Source organism: Thunnus thynnus, chromosome 4, assembly GCF_963924715.1.
Source record: "Thunnus thynnus chromosome 4, fThuThy2.1, whole genome shotgun sequence".
NCBI classification, from domain to species: domain Eukaryota; kingdom Metazoa; phylum Chordata; class Actinopteri; order Scombriformes; family Scombridae; genus Thunnus; species Thunnus thynnus.
The window spans coordinates 17568900-17590167 of record NC_089520.1 but is presented as its reverse complement, the minus strand read 5'-3'; the positions used below and the strand labels follow the sequence as shown (position 1 = coordinate 17590167).

At 38.1% G+C, this 21268-nt stretch overlaps 2 protein-coding genes across 4 annotated transcripts; one reads left to right on the top strand and one right to left on the bottom strand.

The window, feature by feature from the left end:
* The first annotated feature begins 193 nt into the window (after window positions 1-193).
* On the top strand, window positions 194-4936 carry si:ch211-161c3.5 (uncharacterized protein C3orf18 homolog). Of its 3 annotated transcripts, XM_067587058.1 has the most exons (6): window positions 194-597; window positions 1613-2013; window positions 2225-2250; window positions 2463-2592; window positions 3127-3161; window positions 4299-4936. In XM_067587058.1, exons 2-5 carry the CDS (start codon window positions 1753-1755, stop codon window positions 3130-3132), a joined length of 423 nt encoding a protein of 140 aa, XP_067443159.1. In that variant the 5' UTR covers window positions 194-597; window positions 1613-1752; the 3' UTR covers window positions 3133-3161; window positions 4299-4936. The 3 variants fall into 3 exon arrangements, with proteins under 3 accessions (XP_067443159.1, XP_067443158.1, XP_067443157.1); XM_067587057.1 differs by having other exon boundaries at window positions 3127-4936; XM_067587056.1 differs by lacking the exon at window positions 3127-3161 and having other exon boundaries at window positions 196-597.
* A 4256-nt stretch (window positions 4937-9192) lies between these two features.
* Window positions 9193-19395, bottom strand: si:ch211-161c3.6 (high mobility group AT-hook 2b). Its single transcript, XM_067587055.1, has 6 exons — window positions 19045-19395; window positions 16824-17030; window positions 16553-16636; window positions 12226-12276; window positions 12041-12079; window positions 9193-9988 (listed from the first exon to the last, which is right to left on the bottom strand). Exons 2-6 carry the CDS (start codon window positions 16926-16928, stop codon window positions 9905-9907), a joined length of 363 nt encoding a protein of 120 aa, XP_067443156.1. The 5' UTR covers window positions 16929-17030; window positions 19045-19395; the 3' UTR covers window positions 9193-9904.
* Between the last annotated feature and the right edge of the window lie 1873 nt (window positions 19396-21268).

Genomic DNA, 21268 nt, shown 5'->3' with positions numbered 1-21268 from the left:
GACTTAGAGAAAAGACATCATAGGGTTAATTTCCTCAGCCCTGCCACCCGGATGCAGTCATTCACATGGGCCTGACAGCATCTGGTGTGTGCAGAGCCATTAAATCCCATTCTCATCTCTGCAAAGCCAAATGGACAGCTGAGGGAGCCAACTGCATCTATCATCTTGAAGCCATTAGACCAATTGCAGGGTGAAGGGGGAGGGAGCTTGCCGCACTGATCTCTGTTTGCAGCATCCCTAGAGCACCCTCTGTTGTGTGAAATACAAGAAAGGGCAAGACGGGGGGAGTAAATCCTGGGAGGCAATCGGAGAACGGGAAGGGGATCTCTTGGAGGCTGCCTGCTTGGATAGGGTTACTTTGGTGTGTGGAGTCCATCTTCAGAGAACATGGCTGTTTTTTCAATGTAAACAGCGTGTGCAGTACCTGCATTGCTAAAGGGAGAAGCAGAGGAGGAGGAGAAGGAGGAGGAGGAGGAGGAGGAGGAGGAGGGGCAGACATTGGAGGAAATGTTGCCTCTTCCAATGAAATTTTCCCCTCTCTAGCTAGCCCCGGCCTGCCGCAGCTCACCTCTGAACTCATGCATGTTATATGTTAAGGTACGTATGCATCTCTAATCTGAGAGGACACATGCAGTAGGACGTGGTCACGTTGGCAGGATTAGTAGCTCAGCTGTTTGCACAGGACAGCTGAGATACAGTGCATCTTGACTAAAAATAACATGTTATGTATGAGTAACACACAGTGCTAATAAGTCCATAAAATGATTCAAGCAAAGATGACCCTTTTAAAACGTTAGATGCTCTACCTTTGTGCAGTGCAGGGATTGTTAACTGGACAACAGCATTGACTGAATCCAGCCTTTGGTTTTCATTGGTTGTTTGCTTCAGCTGCACATGTTCCTCATTAAAAGCACAAGCAGACAGGATGCACTAAGGAGAGAGGAATGGATCATATGTCTATTTTCACCGCCCTCCTGTGTCAACCATATAACCTCAAAGCAAACATGAGAGGAATCCATGTTATATTCATGTTTTAGAACTCCTATTATATGTAAATCATCAGGATAAATTGCTCTTCACTCTCATGGGATGTGTACAGTTTATGTGTGGGTGGGAGCTACAAGACTTGGATGCAGTGGGTATTTATGGAACCTGTGTGTGTGTGTGTGCGGGGGTGTAAGTTTGATTTTGATGTTTGAACACACTGCCAACACATTTCCTCACATTGCATGTTACAGTTGGAGTGGTTAGTATTCCTCTCTATTTTATCAAGTTTGTTATGCCACTTTCCTTCTGTGCCTTTTCTACCCACATCCTGCCCAAAACACCTACCACAACCCCGCTGGCACGATCAGCCAGGGTTTGAATGAAATCGAGGGTGTGCAAACACTGAAATGTTTGATTTTTTTTTTAACAAAAGATTTTAGCAAATCATCAGTATAAGACGAATAAAGCATTTTTGCTGGAGTTAAAGAATCCCCTCACCTTTTTTAAAAAAAAAAATCATACTCTCTACAATGTTTTGTTCTATAACATCATATGGTTAAAAATCAGCAAAATAACTCTTTATCAATCATGTAATATTTTTGCTTTCTTTCATTTTATTCTTAAGATCACATGGCCAAAACATGATCAATGCCTCAGCAGACCCCAGACCAGAGGGAAGACACCTGTGTCAACTATGAGACACACTAGAAACTAAGACACATAGCAGCATCTTTACAAAGATTCAAAATACAGTTACGCCTGACCATGGCTGTAACTGCAGCGAAGACAACTGCAAGTTTTCTCTCCACAACTGCCACAACCACCACAATCCCCTTCCTCCCGACGGGCACCGACGCAAGAGACAATGTCACCTCGAGGACAACATTAATGACTGTTACTATAACGACAAACGAGACCAGCTTCAATGCCACCACGTTTCCAGAGGTGATGATGGAGGGCTCGGGAATGGGAATGGTGCTCGTACCCTTTGGCATCATCACTGTCATTGGCTTGGCAGTGGCAATAGTAAGGAATCATTTTAGTATTCTCTCTAAAATTGCATTTGATTCAGTAGAAATTCATTTTCCCTGCACCCTATTTTATATTGTTATATTATATATTTATGTTTTGCCTTAACACATCCCAGACATTATATCCCCTCTACCTTTTTGTAAATTAAAGTTTAGAGCAGTTCTTTCTATTGATAATTTCTCGTATCTGTCTTTCTCTATCCTAGATGCTGTATATTCGGAAACGGAAGCGGTACGTTTGTTTAGAATTTATTTGGTGATCTCACAACAAGGTGTAAATTCCTCTTTTTTACTATACTGTTGATGGGACTCTACTTCATTGTTTCTGTTCAGGTCATTTTCCTCAGTTTAGCAGAAAATACAGTATTCGTGGGGCTTTGACTGATTAATCATCCCCCTTTATCACAACAGTTTCCCCTCACTGCTAAATCTCTTGTCGTGCAGGTTGGAGAAGCTGAGGCACCAGCTCATGCCTATGTATAACTTTGACCCGGCCGAAGAACAAGATGACCTGCTGGAACAGGAACTACTGGACCACGGTCGGGATGGCACCCTCACAGGTCCCAATGCCAAGGTAGGCCGGAGATTGTCCAGTAGAAAATGTACAGAAAGGGTTTTTTTTTCTATATCCTCAGTTATTAAACTATTTATCTCTTTGACAACTTTCTTATCTGGAATGAAAGGGCTCCAGTACATGGTTTGATGACCACAAAAGTCATGATGAACATATTCTGTATTCTTTCATATTCCCATTTCGACACTTGAAATATAAATTTTTGAGAGTGGCTTGAACAATGTTTTCCATCACCATTAACAAGCATTTATTGTAAAAGTGTGTTGCCCCTGTTGCTTGCATAGCAAAAGTTATCATGGCTTGTGTTAGTCTTGCTATTTTGATGTGTTTGCTGTAGATTTAAATATGTCTGTCCATTTTTACTTTGTTATTTTGATGAGTTCTTTATTTTTGTCATATTACTGTATATGGGTGCTTTATTTTAGGCTACTGATTAAATAATCTACACTGTCAAAGTTTATCTTGTTCCATTATTATCTGCAAAGTTTTTTTTCCTGTCATAATTTACTTTTATTTTCTTTTATTTCTTTTAAGTTTTGACAATGGCATAATGGTAAAAGGCAAACATGGTAAAGTATCACCTGTGTGTCTTTTGAACTGTTCTAACCCTCTTTTTTCCACACTATCCTTATTTTTTCACACCATCAGTATTATCATATCTCAAACAAAAAAGCAGTAGGTTAGATGTTTGTAATTGATTTTGGACACTAAAAACCATATTTTTTTATATTTAACAATCTTTACCAAAGTATAAGCACCTTTGAACCTACGCTGTCATATCTTTATCATCCTTTCCTTCGTACTCCCTCAACTTCATCTTTTCACATCATAAAGCATATTCTAGGGGCCATTTATATAAATAATACATGATCACAAAAAGTATGCATAATACCACCTTTTGTTTAAAAAAATCAAATGCAATATGATGTGTGTACAACACACACCATTACACCATAAGAAACCTCCAGTGGGTATATGAGGGAATATGGTGACAAGTACTGCCAAAGAAAAATAATAAATAACTGCTGTTTTATACATTATTCATGTGTTTTATGTTCAGCAGCCAAAAGTTTCAAAACATGAACTTGGGCTGTGGCTGGAAAACATCCCGATTTTATTGAGTGTGGAAATTCATTCTTGACTTTGGGACTTCAAGTAATTCAGCTCAAGGTCCACTTTCTAACTTTTTCCGGAGCTCTCAACTGCACCTCACACATTATGACAAGTGAACCATATTTATTACAAGTGAAAGAACTCCACTTATTTGTTGATGAAGACCTTGAGATGTGTTTGAAAGCTCCGGCAATATCTATCTATCAAAAGTAGAGCTTGAGTCAAGATTTATTTGTCAAACCCCTATTTCCATTTTTGCACTGCATTGTGGGACGATGTGTGTCCATCAATATATGTTGGCATTTGTGAACTTACTACATACCTTCAACTGTTCTCTACGGCTGTACACATTAACCTCTGGTACTAACACATCTTCTCTGGTTTAAGTAATCAATCATATTCTAAATTCTGAAATATTAAGCATTGATTTAGCTGTTTAGATGGTCTAGAAATTAACAAAAGTTGCACATGCAGTCATGTTACACTGGGACAACTAGCTGTTATTACTGTGGTTATTACAATTCAAGGCACGTGATCTTCATGTCACTAACAGTTTCATCTCTTCTCTGTCCTGCTGCTCATCTCCTCCGCAGACTCTCACAACCTCCCAGGGGACCACGCAGAGGCCCAGTCGTCTGGTCTTCACAGATGTAGCCAAAGCTCTCAATGCTTAACAGCGCTCTTCCATTAGTTGATTTCAGTTTGTGGGGGGCCGCTGCCTCCATTAAGATACAGTATGTCGCTCAGGAAGGAACACAAAGAGAAAAAAAAGGACTGTTTTTGGGAACAACTGGAGCTTTGGTTATTATTTTCATTATTATGACATAGTATGTGAAATGACAGTGGTTTTCAAATTATGAAAAAAGAGTTGGGGTGCATGTATGATAAGGGAAAATAACGGGAAGCATTATGTATGATCTTGCACTGTTATCATTTGTCGTACAAATACAGTGTGATGCACTTTTCTTAAAATCATGTTCTGTCATTGCTGTTTAAACGTCTGATAATTTGTCAGTGAAGTTTCTTGAGAGCTTCATTATCTACTTTCATGTTTGATAAGAGAGAAGTGTAAATTTGTGTTATACTACTTGTGTGATCTTACGTCTCCGACCAGCGTGAACACTGGATGTATTACCATCCTTAGGTGAACTTTCCCCCTCCATCTTGTTTCTTCTTTATTGAGCAATGAAGGATTGTTTCTGTCTGTATACATTAAAACTATTTAAACCAATTTGGAAAAAAAAGTGGTGTTTTGTTGTACAAATCTGCAGAAGAGAGTTGATAGGTGTGATATTTTATTGATAAGCGATAAAGAAGCAGAATAACACAAATCACATGGTAAAGAATCATAACAAAATATATATCACAGGTTGGTGAGTTGTATTAATGAAGTGGATGAGGACACATCAATAACATAACTACAAAATGGTGTTAAGGCATAAAAGATGATTCTCAAGTTACACTTCAACTTTTCAATAGTTGAAAATGGATCAAGTACTGCATGTAACTACATCACTATCAGTAAGATCACAGAACAACGTCGTCCCCATATAGAGAGTAAATATCCAGACACAGCTCATGTAAAAGAACAAACATTGACTCAGATGTAGTTAAATTAGGAGGCACCCTTCAGGCTGACTACCATTCACTATGGTGATATGGATGTAGTGAGATGAGATGAGTGGACTACAACAGTACTAGTTTGACAGTTATTTCAAGATTTCTTAAGGAACGTGACCCCTGCAAGCCTTCTACATTACACGGGCCAGATCCAGATCGCCTGCAGGTCTGAGGAGGTTAGGTACAACGAACCAAACATTTCCTCAGAGGTGACCCAGGCTTGTTTGTTTTCAGAGGTAGTCCAGAGGGCAAAAAAAAACGTAAAGTCAATGCAGTTAAACAAGAAAACATACCTTCCTGTGAATGAATTAAGATCTTCTGGCAGCAATTTAGTCAACAATGCTGATATACATGAAAGTATTGAGACACAGCATATCATCCGTGATATATATTCAAGTCATAAGTGATGTGTAGTTCATGTTGGATAACTTCATGCCTATCACGCATGATGATGACAGTGGGACTGAATCTTTGAAGCATTTGCAATAAAAGCTTGAGGTCGTTGGTCAGTTTAAAGTCCCCCTCCACTCAAAAATATGTTTTTCTTCTTGTTCCTATAGTTGGATGTTTGAACTTCACTGTGCAGAATGATGTACGTGTAGAGTTTGAAACTTGAAGGCTGTTTTCACTTTCATCTGGTGAAAGTGGAAAGTTCCTCTGTGCTCACTGAAAATTCAGTTTTAAGGGGCGGGCCTGCGACCATGATTAATGACATCACAACTAGTTTGGAAGCCAATCATAGTCCAATATTCAACTAACACAAGAGTGATGTGGAAACTTGAGGCCTCCAGTTCACATACGGTGAGACTTGGGCATTACAGAAGATGTTTCCTACTTCACTGTGAAACAACCTCTGAAATGAAATATACTTTCATAATTATAGATTCTGAAATTTTTAATAAGGGAGAAGGAGAGGGTGTAATTTTAAGGATTTTAATGAGATCATTTAAATTTTTGGGGAGGGGGAAACCATATCAGACACAAATTATTATTCAAAGCAGTGTATTTCATATACATCTTAAAATATGTCTGGAGGGGATCTTTAAGTGCAAAAATCCTGACTAACAAGGTCTCAAAAACGTTTTTGTAAAAACAGATTGGGGGCTGGAAGCTTCTTTACTTCTGATGTTTAATTTGGTCTACTATGGGAGAAATATCTCCATAAAGAAAAGATCTCCAAAATACTAATATTCTATATGGTTATGATGATTGATTATCCATCCATCTTTGATGCTTATCCTCTAGAAGGTTGCAGGGAGCTGGAGCCATTTTCAGCTGACATTGGGTGGACAGGCTGCCAGCCAATCACAGGGCTAACATATAGTATAGAGAAAGACTATACAGCAAATTAGAGCCACCAATTTGACTAACCTGCAGGCACAGGGATGACATACAAACTCCACACAGAAGGGCCGGTGGATTCAAACCCAGAACCCTCTTGCTGTGAAGCAACAGTACTAACCACTGCACCACCATGTCGCCCATGACTTGATCAATACTGATAAAATAGTGCATGTTTTTTTATGTTTCAAACTTGTGTCAGTCTTCCCAAACTACAAGAATATATTTTTTTTCACTAAACCTCTAGTGGTATGTTGCCATCCAGATAGTTTTGATTTTATATGCCTGGATTTTGAGATATGCACCTCTTGTGATTTCTGCCGCCATCCCAATACAGTGGGGGTGAGTGGAGTCTCCTTGTGGCATCCAAATCATTAAAAGATTATATTTAAAAAAAAACTCTCCCCATTACTCTGGTTGATCCACTTATTGTCAAGAGTTTTCATGTATTTCTTCAAAGAAAATAGCTCTATTGGAAACTGTTCACAGTGAGGTTTGTGATGAGTAATCGGGACATACTTTCTGAAAAACACTATTCATTAGCTTTTTAAATGTTGTTTTTCAATATTGTATGTGCCACAAAAATTCCATTCATGCCTTTATATTGGGGTCTGCATAACATGCTACTAGATGTAAAGTGAGAAAATATATTTGTTTTGTAATATGGGTGAAATGACCCTTTAAAGTGAGACTATGTAACTTTTGGAAGAAGATGTAACTCATTCTTCCTCTTAAAAATGAATAGTTAAAATTATAAGCAGTTTAATTTTAATTCTCTCTACACCTGAAGAAGACCCATAGTGGTCGAAAAGTTGTCATATCCATGTAGAATTAAGGACGATTTAGGAACAATTTAGCAGTGTGCAGGTGCTCTTATGTTCTTTTGTGTAGTTTTTCGGGACAAAACAAGACATTTGAGGATGTCAGTTTGGGCTTTTGGAAATTTTTCACAATTTTCTGACATTATATGGACAAAACAATTCATTGGTTAATCAATAAAATAATCGACAAATTAATCAACAATGAAAAATAATCGGTAGTTGCAGCCCTAGTAGCTGATGTTAGCAAACTTTAGATACGTGTCACTTTTATTTGTGTTACTGTTACACTATATTTTAGCATTGACCATTACTACATAATAGTCACTTGTGGCCACAGTGCCCACTTTTCACCAAAAGTTACACAGTCTCACTTTTAGTAGCCAAAGAGCAAAATAAAAAACTTGTGTCCTTTTTTCTCTCAAACAAAGACACCACTACTGATCAACTGTTGCTTTAAAGGTAACTAGTGATGTTGTCTTGCTGTTTTCCATAATTTTCATGTATGTCAGCACTGTGTCGTTATTTGCTACCCTTCTTTTCAAATCACATGAATTAAGAGTGTCACACATAAAATGTACAGTGTAAGAATCAGAAAATACATGATGTAGTAAAAATGAGAAAAGAGTAACAGACCCAAAGAAAAAACAAGTATTTCATAAGGAACTACACCCTAAAAAGCAAGTATTTCATCAAGTTGTTGTAAACTATTTGCTGCATTTTTTCCCAGGAAAACAAACAAAGTCTCAATTCGGTTTTAACAAATACAGTTTTTTTTTTTAAAGAAATGACACCGATGCTTTTATTTGTACACCAATAGTAAAATCCTCTGCTGGAGTGTAACGTCCGCTTGTGTGTGTTCGTGTGTTGGTATGTAGACCTGAAAAACCCTTTGCCTGTCTGTGTTGTATGTTTACATGTGTGTGTACAGTAAGACAGTGTCTTTGCCAATGCTGAGGGAGTGGAGAAGAGTTACTTTGTTGGAGATCTTTTGTTTTTTTTTTCGTTACTGAGGTAGAATGAGAGATTAAGAAAATGAGGGTAACTGAGGTTTAAATGAGGTCTTTGTGTCAAGGCATACTGGTAATGTCAAATACAGATCAGAAATGCACAACAAACACAGCACAATAATTATTACTGAGTAGACTGAAAACATGTTCCTGAATAGTTTTGTACCTGAGGTTTCATTATGGTGTAAAAGCACTGTAATAGTAAAATCCTGAGTGTGGTAAAATGACACGTCAACACTGTTGTTGACTGAAGTAGATATGAAGGGTTTCTTTCCAAAATTAAGATGTCCATTTAAACCTTTGGGTTCCTTTTTCTTAAAACAGCTGCTGGTTAGAATGGGGGGAAAATGAATTTCACTGATGTTATTAACAATTTCATTACTCTTGACATTTTAGCATGTCATGTAATCCTCTGCATTTTTTTATTCTGAGCAAAAAAAAAAACATTTTCCCCACCAAAAATTGGATACTGCATTTTGGACTAAAACCTTTCACATCTACTTTCATTATAATGACTTCAGCGCACCATGATAATATTGTAACATTGCTAAAAATGTCACTTTCTTGCTCCCATGTGAGGATTCATGACACCTGATTTAGAAACATGTTTCAATATAACGGTTCAGTTTGGTTCCTTTTTCCTTAACCCCCCTCTCATTTTAGCCTGCAGCCCTGCCCCCCCCCCCCCCTCCCCTCCCACACACACACCTCCCCACACACATACACACTGAGGGGTTCAGGAAAGCGTGCATCTTTAAAGTAACTGTTCAACATTTTGGGTAATTTGTTTCTTTGCTTTCTTAATGAGAGTAAGATAAGAATATTAATACCATGAAAAACAGTTAGCTTAGCTTAGCTTAGCTTAGCGTTAAGACTGAAATCAGAGGGGAACAGCTAGCCTGCCTCTTTCAAAAGGTAACAAAATTTGCCTGCATTTCTAAAGCTCAAAGGCACATAACACCTGTAAAACCACAAACTGTCATTTTAACTTTTTGTAGGGATTAAACAAGCAAGATATAACAAGTTAATTAGTGAGCTTTAGTGGTGCTAGAAGACAGATTTAGACACAGCGAGGCTAGCCGTTTCCCTCTGTTTCCAGGCTTTATGCTAAACTAAGCTAACCGGCTGCTGGTGGACAGGAGAGTGGCATTAATCCTCTCATCTTGCTCTCTGCAATAAAGTAAATAACCTAAAATGTCAAACTATTCCCTACAAAAAAAAAAGCCCTATCCAAAGATCAAATCAAATCAAATGTTCACGCAACAAATCCATGGTTGAGGAGAAGAAACCACTGTCTGCAATGATTTTGTGTGTGTGGGTGTGTTCCTGAATCCCTATCACAAATAGGAGTCAGATTGTACCCCTGTTTGTTTGAGGCCAAACCTTGAGGTAGGTAGAGAGGCATCCTATCTACTCCCCTTCCTCCTGTGCTGGAACCTGAGATGACGAGGGCTCAATCTGCGAGGGACCCTCCTCACCTTCTTCTGAAGGGCCCTGGAACAGCAGGGGACCAAAACCACTTTGTCACTTTGTCTGTTATTGTCTGATCTCTTTCAGTTTGGTGACTCATTATGCCCTAAACTAATGAATCAACACTAGAAAGAGTGTGAGAATACAAGAATGAGTATTAAAATTTCATTGAGTGATTGTGTGCGGGGAAGTAGGTCCAGCTGTCAGACCTAGAAATGTGAGGAAGACGACGGTTATGTCAGGAAACCAAGAAGACAGAGGAAGAGAACAGTTAGATCAGGTTTCCCCTCTCTACATTGACTCATTCTTCCCCTTCGAGTGCGTGCGTCTGAAAAAGGGAGTCTGTCTCAACGGTTTCAGTTCTTGAAGCATCTTAACCTCTTTGACAAACTGCTCAGTGGAGAGGATGCGATAAGGCAAACGGGTGGCATCAAGAGAACTGGCCCGCTTTTGGTAAGAACAGTTGTGCAATCTGTTCATTCGAAAAATGAACAAGATGGTCTAAAGAAACAAAGTTTCCCAGAAACACTGGGTGTATATTCACCAAAACTGGATACACAAAAGGACGTTTCAAGGTGTATGTGGGGATTTTAGCACCGCCATCTGTGCATTTCCAAGAACTCATATGCATTTCCAAGAACTCATCATATCTTCGTAAAGTCAGTTTACGTAAAGAACAAAGAACATATGTACAGAAAAAATATATATAACTGCTTGTTTTGCTATTCACATTAAAGGTGCAAAACCAACAGAATTTCTATATTTGACTGATAACACATATTGTACTGGTTTATGTGTGACATACACGGTTATTTGTGTGCAGTGAAATGCAATATGGCATGCTGAAGTTTGTGCTATAAGGCGTACTGTAAAAAATAAGAATTAGAAAAAAAAAAATCTAGATAGAAAATTATGAATAAATCCAAAAAAGTAAATTCACATACAAGTATAAATATTCTATTTGAATATTATTTGGCATATTCATATTCGTAATGTGGATAATATGTAGCTTATTTCTCTAAAAATTACAAAGACAACTTATAGTCATGTGATACTGTAGAATATAAACTCTAGTTGTTGTTTATGTCGTACATCTAGCTAAAACTAAGTTATTCTAATACAACAACTTGAGCATCCTGGTATCTTAGTGGCTAAGATGCCATGGATTTTTGTTGCATGTCATCACCCGCTTTCTCCCCATGTCTCTTGTCTGTCTCTCTCTAATATCAGTATTAATAAAAGATAAAATGCCCCCCAAAATTAGTCCTGCAATTAATTCTACCTCCATAAAGGTTATAATGTTCCATTTTTATTTAAACTGTTTCAGAGAGGTGTTGATTCAACTTTATGGTCACTTTGGAGGCTCTAGTTTGTGGTGCTGTTGAATTGTATTGGTTTATACAGAGAGGTGTTTCTCACACCAGTTTTATGAATGAGGGGAGGGTAACACCTTTCACTATAAGGCACTGAATTGGTTTTATCTTGATATTTCTAATAAACTGGCATTTACATATCAAAGTGCATTGGTTGAACTGGAATGATGTAGGCCATGGTTTGTTGGCTTCAGAACCACTATAATGGGTGCAAAGGGCTTCTGAATGTAGAACATAAGCTTAGTGGTTAACACAAGCTTATGATATTCATGAAGAGTACAATGAGCTCTGCAGATCAGTGCAGATCAGCACTTCTTTTTCAATGCTTACAGCATATATGTTACTGCTATTAGTCAAAAGTGTAAACGGATGACACAAACAGAGATTTCTGTTGAACTGAAATTTTGTTCCTCCACAGTCACTTTTTTTTCCAGCTTCACTGTAATGTAATACAAGTTACTTTTAAATGAAAGGTGAAGAATACTTGAAGAGGTTTAAAAGGTTTAATGCCTTGTAATGACTTAATGATTCTGCAACAATCCCACGGCTCAGTTTGTTAGATTTTAAATCTGCATGTTTTAAAATGTATTTAATAGACAACACATCAAATTATTTTTCAGCCGAGGGAACATGTGGCTCAAAGGGCTATGTCAAAACAAAAGTGGACCACCCTATTGCCTTTTAAAGTTTTGATTTTCCTCACCTGCTGCTCTTCAGTTACTTCTTGAACTACTTTCTGGGGCTGTGGAAAGAAATGCAACACAATCAATAAAACACAAAGGAAAAGCTGCCCTCAAGGACTGGCATAGACAGACACCTTGGAGGCTTCGGATATACATTTACAATTAACTCCATGATGTCTGTAAAGTGTCAGAGATGGCTCCATACCCATTTCCTTGGTCGCCCACGAGGTCGTCTCTCCCCAACGGGCTCTACTTTCTGAGAAAGAACAGATGGAGGGTTAAAAGGGAGGTTTCAGATTTTAAGAATCCTGTCTTACTGATCACTAGCTAAGATTAAGAGCTTAGAAGTTTTCGATTGAGGGCTGTAATTTTTGAAACTATGACAGCAGCCATTTTTACTATTACTATTTTATCACTATTGGTTCTAAAGTACCATATGAGAAGCATTTCTCTGAGGAGCTACTGAAGTTTTGTTCTATGGATTGTAGTTAGAACAAAAAATGTATCTGGGAAAATGCTGACTTGATTTTACAAGCACAAGCTGCATGGCCAATGTGGTTATCTTTGTCAACAACTACATCAAAACTTCCGTCTTTAGTGATGAACAGGGGCAGACACGTCATCCCATGACAGCGTGGTTATGTGAACATAAATGAGGACAGGCTTCCTACACGTTTTCCATTTCTATTCCATACTTTTCCAGACTTCTCGGTACATTTTTCAGACCATATTTGACATCTGAGTACAAATAGCTAGATGTTTATTATGTAAATAAAACGTTGGCGGGTTCATTACTTGTGGTTGGTCATGGTCTCATGTTGGGTTAGACCAAAAAACGTTATGACAGAGGACGCTATGACAAGACAACAGTGCCTTTGCATATGGCTTGCAATTGCTGCCTCCCTCATGTTGGAGATGTCAAATGATTTTACACAGTTTGCATCCAGCTTACTTTTCTCAGTTGGAATCATGAGCCAACCAGGCTTTATATTTGGGATTGTCAAACCAGCCCTCGGAAAGCTTGCATTTATGCATTGTGGCTGTTGAATCCACACTCCTAGAAAGTTGGCCAACACTCCACGGTCAAACATGTCTGACCAAAGAGGGAGTAAACTAACCAGTGCTACCTATACTGATATTATTTTCCCTTAACATATTGAATAAATAATATTATATTATTGTTACCCCCATATTTTTTAGTCTCTTTTATGAATAAGAACCAAAAATTAGTTGAAAAAAGTTTAATAATTTGTTTTTCACAGCGTCTGTGCAGCCTTGTGTCCATAGAAATGACAATGGACGTAGCCACAAAGGTACGGTTTCCTTACGCAGAAAAGACAGTCTGTTTACTTTCCTGATAAATACATCACTGTATAACTCACTGGTTATACAGTGGTTATTTGTGATACTATGTATATTTGCAAATCAAAGATATTGCTGGATTTTCTTTCAAACTAATTTGGTCACAGATGTCCAGATTTGGTACAGTTATAAGGCACTTGGGGCTTTGCTCTAGGAGTGTGCGTTCGGTCGTACGCCATACTTTTTGCTTTGCATTTGACGACATCAAGCTCGCTCTGGCCCGCGCTCTCTCACACAGTGGTAAATATTTTTTGGCTGTGCTGGCTGCTTGCTCCAAACACCATGAAAAACACTCTGCTTGTATGATCAATTTATTTTTAGAAATTCTGAATTTTATATTTTAGAAAACAGAACAGGGGCAGTAGTCACAAATATTTTTCTTTTCTTTTTTCCATACTTTTCCAGACCTGGAAATTACTCAAATCAAATTCCATACTGCACAGGAACGTGTGAGGACGTCTCACAGCAACAGTAAAATGTTATACTATCAAAGACTATAATAGCAAAATATGTACAGTTAAGTATACATATTAATGGCATATTTTGTTTTTTATATCCATCTGATCTCAAACGGATCTGTTGTTTCTTTAAATTTTTCCCCAAATTTGAATACACAGTGGATTTGGGTGTCTAATTGTTAAATGTCACCACTTTGGGAATATACTCTGTATCTTAGTAAATTTTCACCTTTTTTCTTTTAAATCATAGCAAACACACATGCAAATACATAACTATTGCAAAGACAGTGAGCTATATGTTTTTAAGGTATTACTGAATTTGGAAATACTTGCTTTTTATTGTAACTGATTGAAAATTGCACTGATTGGTGAGGATGATGATCTTGATTATTGTAACTAGACTTGCAGAACAGTGGTGGAAGAAATATTCTGATACTTTATTTCAGTACAAAGACGTATAAATAATTAACTACAAGTAAAAGTCCTGCTTTGAAAATTTTTCTTAAGTGAAAGCATATAAGTATTATCAACAAAGTCTACTTTGGTATCATAAGTAAAATACTCTGTTCAAATACTGCAAAATCCCTCCTCTCAGAGTGTTACAATACTATATTTAATATATTTTTGGATTATTATCACTGATGCATAAATATGTAATCAACATTTTAATGTTGTAGCTGGTAGAGTTGGAGCTTATTTCAACTACTTAATATACTGTTCAGTGGTTAATCTATAATATATTATTAGATGATAAAATGTTTGTATATAAAATCCTAATCTGCAAGTAACTACAACTGTCAAACGTGTAAATGTAGTTTAGTAAATGTAGTAAAAAGTACACTATTTCTTTCTGAATCATAGAGGAGAAGAAGAATAAAGTAGCATGAAATGAAAATACTCATGTAAAGTAAATTCAGTATTTGAGTAAATGTACTCAGGTACTTTCCACCGCTGTGCAGCAGATCTTATGAAAGTCTTATGGTGACAATAATCAAAGTTTTTTTTTAATTCTCTGTAAGTCAATCTTTCATTCCTCAGAATAATAATAGCCACATCTGCACTGACCACTCCTTCTTTTAAACACTGACCCACAGGCTGAAGCATGAGACATAAATACTGCACTGATTTAATAACAGCTTGTGTTTTCTCTGTTGTAAGCTGACATTTGCCCCCATGATGATTGCTGACTGTTACAGTGTCCTACCAAAGACATAAATCTTTGCATTTCAGGATGTATTTCTCGGAAAGCTCTCAGATGCACTGGTACATGTATTGCAAATGCACTGGAAAGTTCATGTTCAGTATGTAATAAACATGTAGACAAGTTCGACCATCAATTTTAAGGCAATTATGCATTTTGTTGTCTGTTACAGATCCCTAATTAGAGTTTTAGAGATCCAGGTCATTCCCAGGGGAATACTTTACCATCAGGCAAAATAGGTTACTGCATGGGGCCACTGACAGCTTTACATTCATTATAATGCTCCGATATACAAACATATAAAACTATGTTACAAATCTTACTCATAAATACCCTGAAATAACTTACAAAACTTCCTCAAAGTGCTTCTTACGACAACCACACTACGTGCTTAAACTCATATGGCTAAGGATGCAATTCAACACAATTTTAAACTGTAAATAGTATATATAGATATATATATAGATCAATAGTTATCACAGTGAGCCTTTCTAATGAAAAAATGAGAGGTAAAGTAACACGTTAATTGTAAAACTCCCAAAGGTAATCACCTTTATTGTTGCTCCTACTGAGACAACCAGCAGGACCAGAGTAACTAACGTCTTCCTGCCACATTGACTCACTTGTGATATGATGGGAGCAGCCCCCGACCCCCCCATCAATCTCCCAAGCGCTCATGCAAACAATAAAAATATAAGAATAGAAAACTGCATTAAAAGAAACTGAGGAAAAGAGGAAGAGGCAACTAATGGCCTAAAGAAAACTGCTTTCAAGAGAGAGAGGATGAGAATGTGCAGAAACATACCAGTGTGAAAGAAATATTCAGGTCCTTAAAGAAGCAAATTGACACATTTTAACTACCTTATGTACAGAGTAGTTTCATCTATAATGATGCATTATATTTTATAAGTTGATGTATCCTTCAATTTCAGACAGAAACATTGTACTTATTATTTATTTATATTTATCTGACACCTTGTAACAGGTTACTGCAGCTTCAAAGTTTACTCACAAAACATGTGATCAAGAATGATCAACATTATATAATATCATAGATTAATCTATCCAGCAGTGTATAAAGTAGTTAAAATGAGCTCCTCCTGGAGACTTGTGTCTTGTGTGTACATGCAGGTACACTTTGTTGATAATACTTATGTTTCTTATACTAGATTGCAGGACTATTTAAGTGTGACATTGATAGATTTACTTCAATAAAATTTCTACCACTGCTGAGATTTATATTCTCAGTTGGAGAAAGGATGAAAAAAGGCACAATGAGTTTTCCTAAGGCCCCCAAATGACTAAATCTACCCCTGATGATTCCAACTCAAGACAGAAGTCACAAAATCTTTCATTTTTTCACTTTCTTGTGATAACTAAAATTATAAATATAATTTGTCCAAAATGTTCTGTAATGTAAATTGTAGCACTACACTGCAGTATTATGGTGCTGTTCTGATATATAAGTTCAAATTAATATTAAGTGTCTTAGACACTCTGATCAGTTCAACCTTCAGTGCAGTTCTGGGGCCTTTGTTCTTGCTGCCTTTTGGTCGTCCTCTTGGTCGCTTTGGAGTCGGTGGTCCAACAGGCTCCTGTAGAGAGAGATCACATGTGCAACCATAAACAAACCAACAACTGTTTGCATGATCTGTTGTCTACAGCCAGAAGGCATCATCACATAATCAACTCTAGGATGACTCAGGATGACTTTTTTAATGTTTTAATTAGATACATAATTATTTAAGGACTGGGTTGATCAAATTCATCTTGAAGTCCCACCTGTTGCTGTTTCCGCGGCCGACCCCTGCCCCTGCGCTGAGGCTCAGGAGGTGACTGGGCAGTGCTTGGCTCGGGAGACGGCTCTTTGGTCCCACTGTGACTCATGCCTATGTCTGTCCACCTGCTTCAAAGAGTGTGGGCATCAAAGGCTGGAGGAGCGGCCTCGTGGGCTTGCAGAGTAGAAGACCTGAGTATCAGGAGCTGGAGCTATGTGTAAAGAAATGTGAAAAATGACTACTTTTAAATGTGTTTGTGCAGCAATTATCTTAGAAGTATTAAATGATCAGATATATCACTATATGAATTCAAATGATCTAATTTCTGCCCAATTATCACAGTGAGGTTCAGTCTGTGCTTAATGGATCATTCAGAATCACACTGGACCCCTTTTCAAGCACAAGCGTGGGAACAGCTTATACATAAGCCTTGGCACCAGGTTCATCGGAACACAGACAGGGGTCTGGCAAACGCAGGGAAACATGAGAATGGTGTGCAGTGACTAAAAGTAGCACAGATATTCACAACTCAATCTACCATCTGCCCTCTGTGAGGTATTTCTCAATGGGTTTGTGCAAGCTGTAGGCGTGCTGATGCTGCTACAACTTTTACTGAGAAACTTGTGCTAATGAATTAAAACAAAAACAGAAAGTACTTCATGCAATATCTAAATGGAAAGAATGAGAACAAGATAACAGACTTTAAAAATCTGACTCTGAAGGCTACGGTGAACTTTAGAGCTGCAATAATTAGTCGATTAATTGATGAGTTGATTGACAGAAAATTAATCTGCAACTATTTTGATAATTGATGAATCATATAAGTATTTTATCTCTCTGGTTTCAGCTTTTTAATTTAAAGACTTTGCACTTTAGAAAATTGTGATACACATTTTTCATCATTTTCCTACATTTTATGGACTAAACAAATGTTCAGTTAATTAGGGAAAATTGTCAGAGCTATCTGTTGAGGCCTTTTTAATCATTTAATTGTTTAGTCCATAAAATGTCCAAAAAACAGTGAAAAAGTCCAAAATGAGGTCTTCAAATTGCTTGTTTTGTTCAACCAACAATCCAAAACCAAAAGATGTTCAGATTATTATCACATAAGACAGGAAAAGTTAGGAAATCCTAACATTTGAGAAGTTGAGACTATAGGAAATGTTAAAAGCGACTGAAACCATTAAATCATTATCAAATAATTCCAGATTAATTATTAGTTAGTGGATCAACTAATTGATTAATCGACTAACTGTTTCAGCTCTAGTATGTGAAGTTATATAGGTCATATTAATGGCTCTCCTATGTAACAATAACATAAACACAGTATATTTTTCTGGTGACCTCTTCACTTAATTAATTTACTTTGTATTAACACAGTAAACAGTGAGTATCTGCTATAAACTGGCTGTTGGTAATGTCCCACGGTGGTCGTTTACCATAAAGTCGAGCTCTGAGAGGAACGTGCCAAACACTAATTGCCAACACAGCCTATCAAAACGGCCGCACAGAAGCAGGAAGTCGGAGCAATTTGAGAAATCTACGTCCTCGATGAAACGATTTAAAGCCAAACGAGACGCACGACGTCGTCTCGTCGCTTATAAACTCGTTTTGGAGTAACACAACAAGCGTCCTGCACTTTCTTCTGCAGCGGCGGAGCAGCCCGTCCGCTCAACTCGTATGTGTTTGGCAGTCAAGAACGGGACTGAATGTACTTTTTGCATATGGGCGGCAATTGCAACCGTAAAAAACACATTCTTCTGCAGCCTTTAAAGACGGTGCGTAAAGCGCTCCTCGAGCGAAACCGTGAGTGCTCGCTGGACCGAGCAAAAACCTTCCCGGACTTGGTTGTGGACTGGCACACGTTAACGCCGAAACAACAGTCGAGGCCATCAATGTTTTAAAGCGTAAAGTCGGCGCTCACTACACTACATCCCCCTGCTTCCATCACTTGCGCAATCGATCTCAAATGTCTTGGGTTTCTTGGTGATAACAGGTCCGCCGAAATGGATGAACCAAGTGTTAGTATAAGAGCTGCAAAAAACTTTACCACGAAGGACAAAGGCAGGGGAACACAGGTGCAAAAGCTCTCCTTTGAAAGCAGCCCGAACATACATACTACATACATACATGCAGGCTATAGTCTCCATGTTGAGGCTCAATAGTCCTGTTCATGCAGGCAGCGCCAAATGCAACACAATCAGAGCAGAGACTGTTAAACTTACCTTGAGTCGGTTTGCAGTTTTACCTGGAAGTTCACAGTCAGCCTAATGTGCTCCTGCACAACTATGAAAATCTTAGTGTATCGACCGTCTCATTGGCTGGAATGAAAGGGTAATCTCTCTCTCTCTCTCTCTCTCTCTCTCTCTCTCTCCCCTCTCTCTCTCTCTCTCTCTCTCTCTCTCCCTCGCTCTCTCTCTCTCTCTCTCTCTCTCTCCCTCCCTCCTCTAATCGGAAATGTGTGTGATCCCCCCAGACGTTCAGTCACGAATACCCCAGTTGCAGTATAATGGGGGGTTGTAGCTGAGCAGTATGCAATGCATACTTTCTCTATTAAAGCATGTTTCAAGAAAGAGCGAGGGTAGGAGGGTTGAAGAGGACCCCGCCCCGAAAAATCTACCGGACCACCCACTTGAGAGGGAGAGGGAGAGAGAGAGAGAGAGAAAAAGAGAGAGAGAGAGTGAGAGAGAGAGACGGGCATCAGACAGGAGGGTAGATTCTGGTTCCGGGGTTCCCAAAGTGGGGTCTGGGGGCTGGGAAGTTCCCCCAGAGAAAGGAGGAATAGGCTCAGTTTGCTTCAGTAGAAATGTTGGGGAGATCAAACCGTCTAGACTGATTCAAAGCAGAGGTTTCACTCTCTGTCTCTCTCTCTCTCTCTCTCTCTCCCTCTCTCTCTCTCTCTCTCTCTCTCTCTCTCTCTCTCTGCTGTTATCTCCCCACCTACAAGGTTAGAGATATATTTCTGTAAGTCATAACAAAGGGCAAAAATATCATATGTTGTGTTTTTCTGAGAATAAAGTGTGCAGGGTATAAGCTGCCTCATGTGCATTTGTTTGTGGGGGAAAAAATTGGCATTCAATCAGCATGTCACCCAACCATGCATGCAAACATACATTAGAAGAGAGCGATAGTAAAAAGAACAGACATACATGTGCACTCTGTGGGAGCAAAAAGACATATTTTCTCTTTTAGTTTCCTCATGTTGAACAAATTAAAAGCTTTATTCCGAAAAGATTATGCACTGTTTTAGTTGGATGCCACCTCGTCTCATAGTAGCCTCTTCTTTTATTCTTTTCACTAGAATTTATTTTGAAAATAAGAAGAAAATAAAAAGAAGTATTTTTGGAATAAAACCCTTCACTTCTAGTTTTTGTTGCATATTTCTCTTTATGTATATGCTGAAATTACACTATACAAAATAAAGCAGAGGCAAAGATAATGTCAATTTTTCTTTTTCTGGTCCTTGTGATTCTCAAGAGGGAACTTTGTGTAAGTTTGCACAAACTGATAAATACAGATGGAAATGTTTGAACGGCGGTGAATACACATTCCAGGGACGACTTAATGCTGGACCGCTCATGGAGTCATGTCAGGTGAGCGTGTTGGCATGAGACCAAAATATAAAGCTTTAAGTTACAAAGATGAAGCACAGAGTTCAATTTGCGTGGCTTACAGTGTCAGTTTCATGATGTAATTCGGAAATTCACAGATTGAATATCCTGTGAAACCAGAATATTACACTTCGAAGAAAAAAAAAAAAACTATTGATGAATTCACATGCATAAAATGTTTATCTCACGCAGCCTACACTTGATTATCATTACCATAAAACAGAATAACAAAGAAAACATTTGCATATTGTTGTGGCAGCATTTACTAAAAAGTTCAGTCAGGTTTCCCAGAAGCACTTTTGGCAACAGTTGCTAAGAAATGATAGTTGTATATGAATTTTTGATTAGTCATCCACTATAAATATTACTAAATGAAAGTGAACAAAATGACACTGAAATCCTAACTGCCAAGCTGCTATTTCCAAACGCAGAGTGATGGGATAATTGTCCATTATTAGTTGGTGGGAATGTGCTCAGACTTCAGTTCTATTAGTTCTCATTTCTACAAAATAATAAAAAATGTTGGTATATTTTGATTGTTGAGACAAAAGTGGGGGGAAAATGCTGCTATGAAAATAACTGAGAGAAAGAGGCAGAAAGGTAGAATGAGGTATAAGAGAGAGAGAGAGAGAGAGAGAGAGAAAGAGGGGGATGGTCGTCTGTGTGAGAGAGAAAGAGAGAGAGAGAGAGAGTTCAGTGGCCTTCTGCAGGCTGGTGTGTCTGAGATTCTGTTGGACTCTGATCTTGAGGTTTATTTAAGCTGAATTCCGTGGGCTCATCAGGACCGGGTTACAAAAATCCTCCTATAGAACTAGAAAGAATGTGCAGCGCATACAGT

Bases quoted from the DNA above. Each gene is read 5' to 3' on its own strand.
- si:ch211-161c3.5 (XM_067587056.1), top strand. From the start codon at position 1,753: ATGGCTGTAACTGCAGCGAAGACAACTGCAAGTTTTCTCTCCACAACT. The intron at 2,014-2,224 runs GTAAGGAATCAT...TCTCTATCCTAG, and splicing joins TTGGCTTGGCAGTGGCAATA to ATGCTGTATATTCGGAAACG. The intron at 2,251-2,462 runs GTACGTTTGTTT...CTTGTCGTGCAG, and splicing joins TATATTCGGAAACGGAAGCG to GTTGGAGAAGCTGAGGCACC.
- si:ch211-161c3.6 (XM_067587055.1), bottom strand. From the start codon at position 16,928: ATGAGTCACAGTGGGACCAAAGAGCCGTCTCCCGAGCCAAGCACTGCC. The intron at 16,637-16,823 runs GTGGGACTTCAA...CTCTCTCTACAG, and splicing joins GGCCGCGGAAACAGCAACAG to GAGCCTGTTGGACCACCGAC. The intron at 12,277-16,552 runs GTTGAACTGATC...GTTCTTTCTCAG, and splicing joins GCCCCAGAACTGCACTGAAG to AAAGTAGAGCCCGTTGGGGA.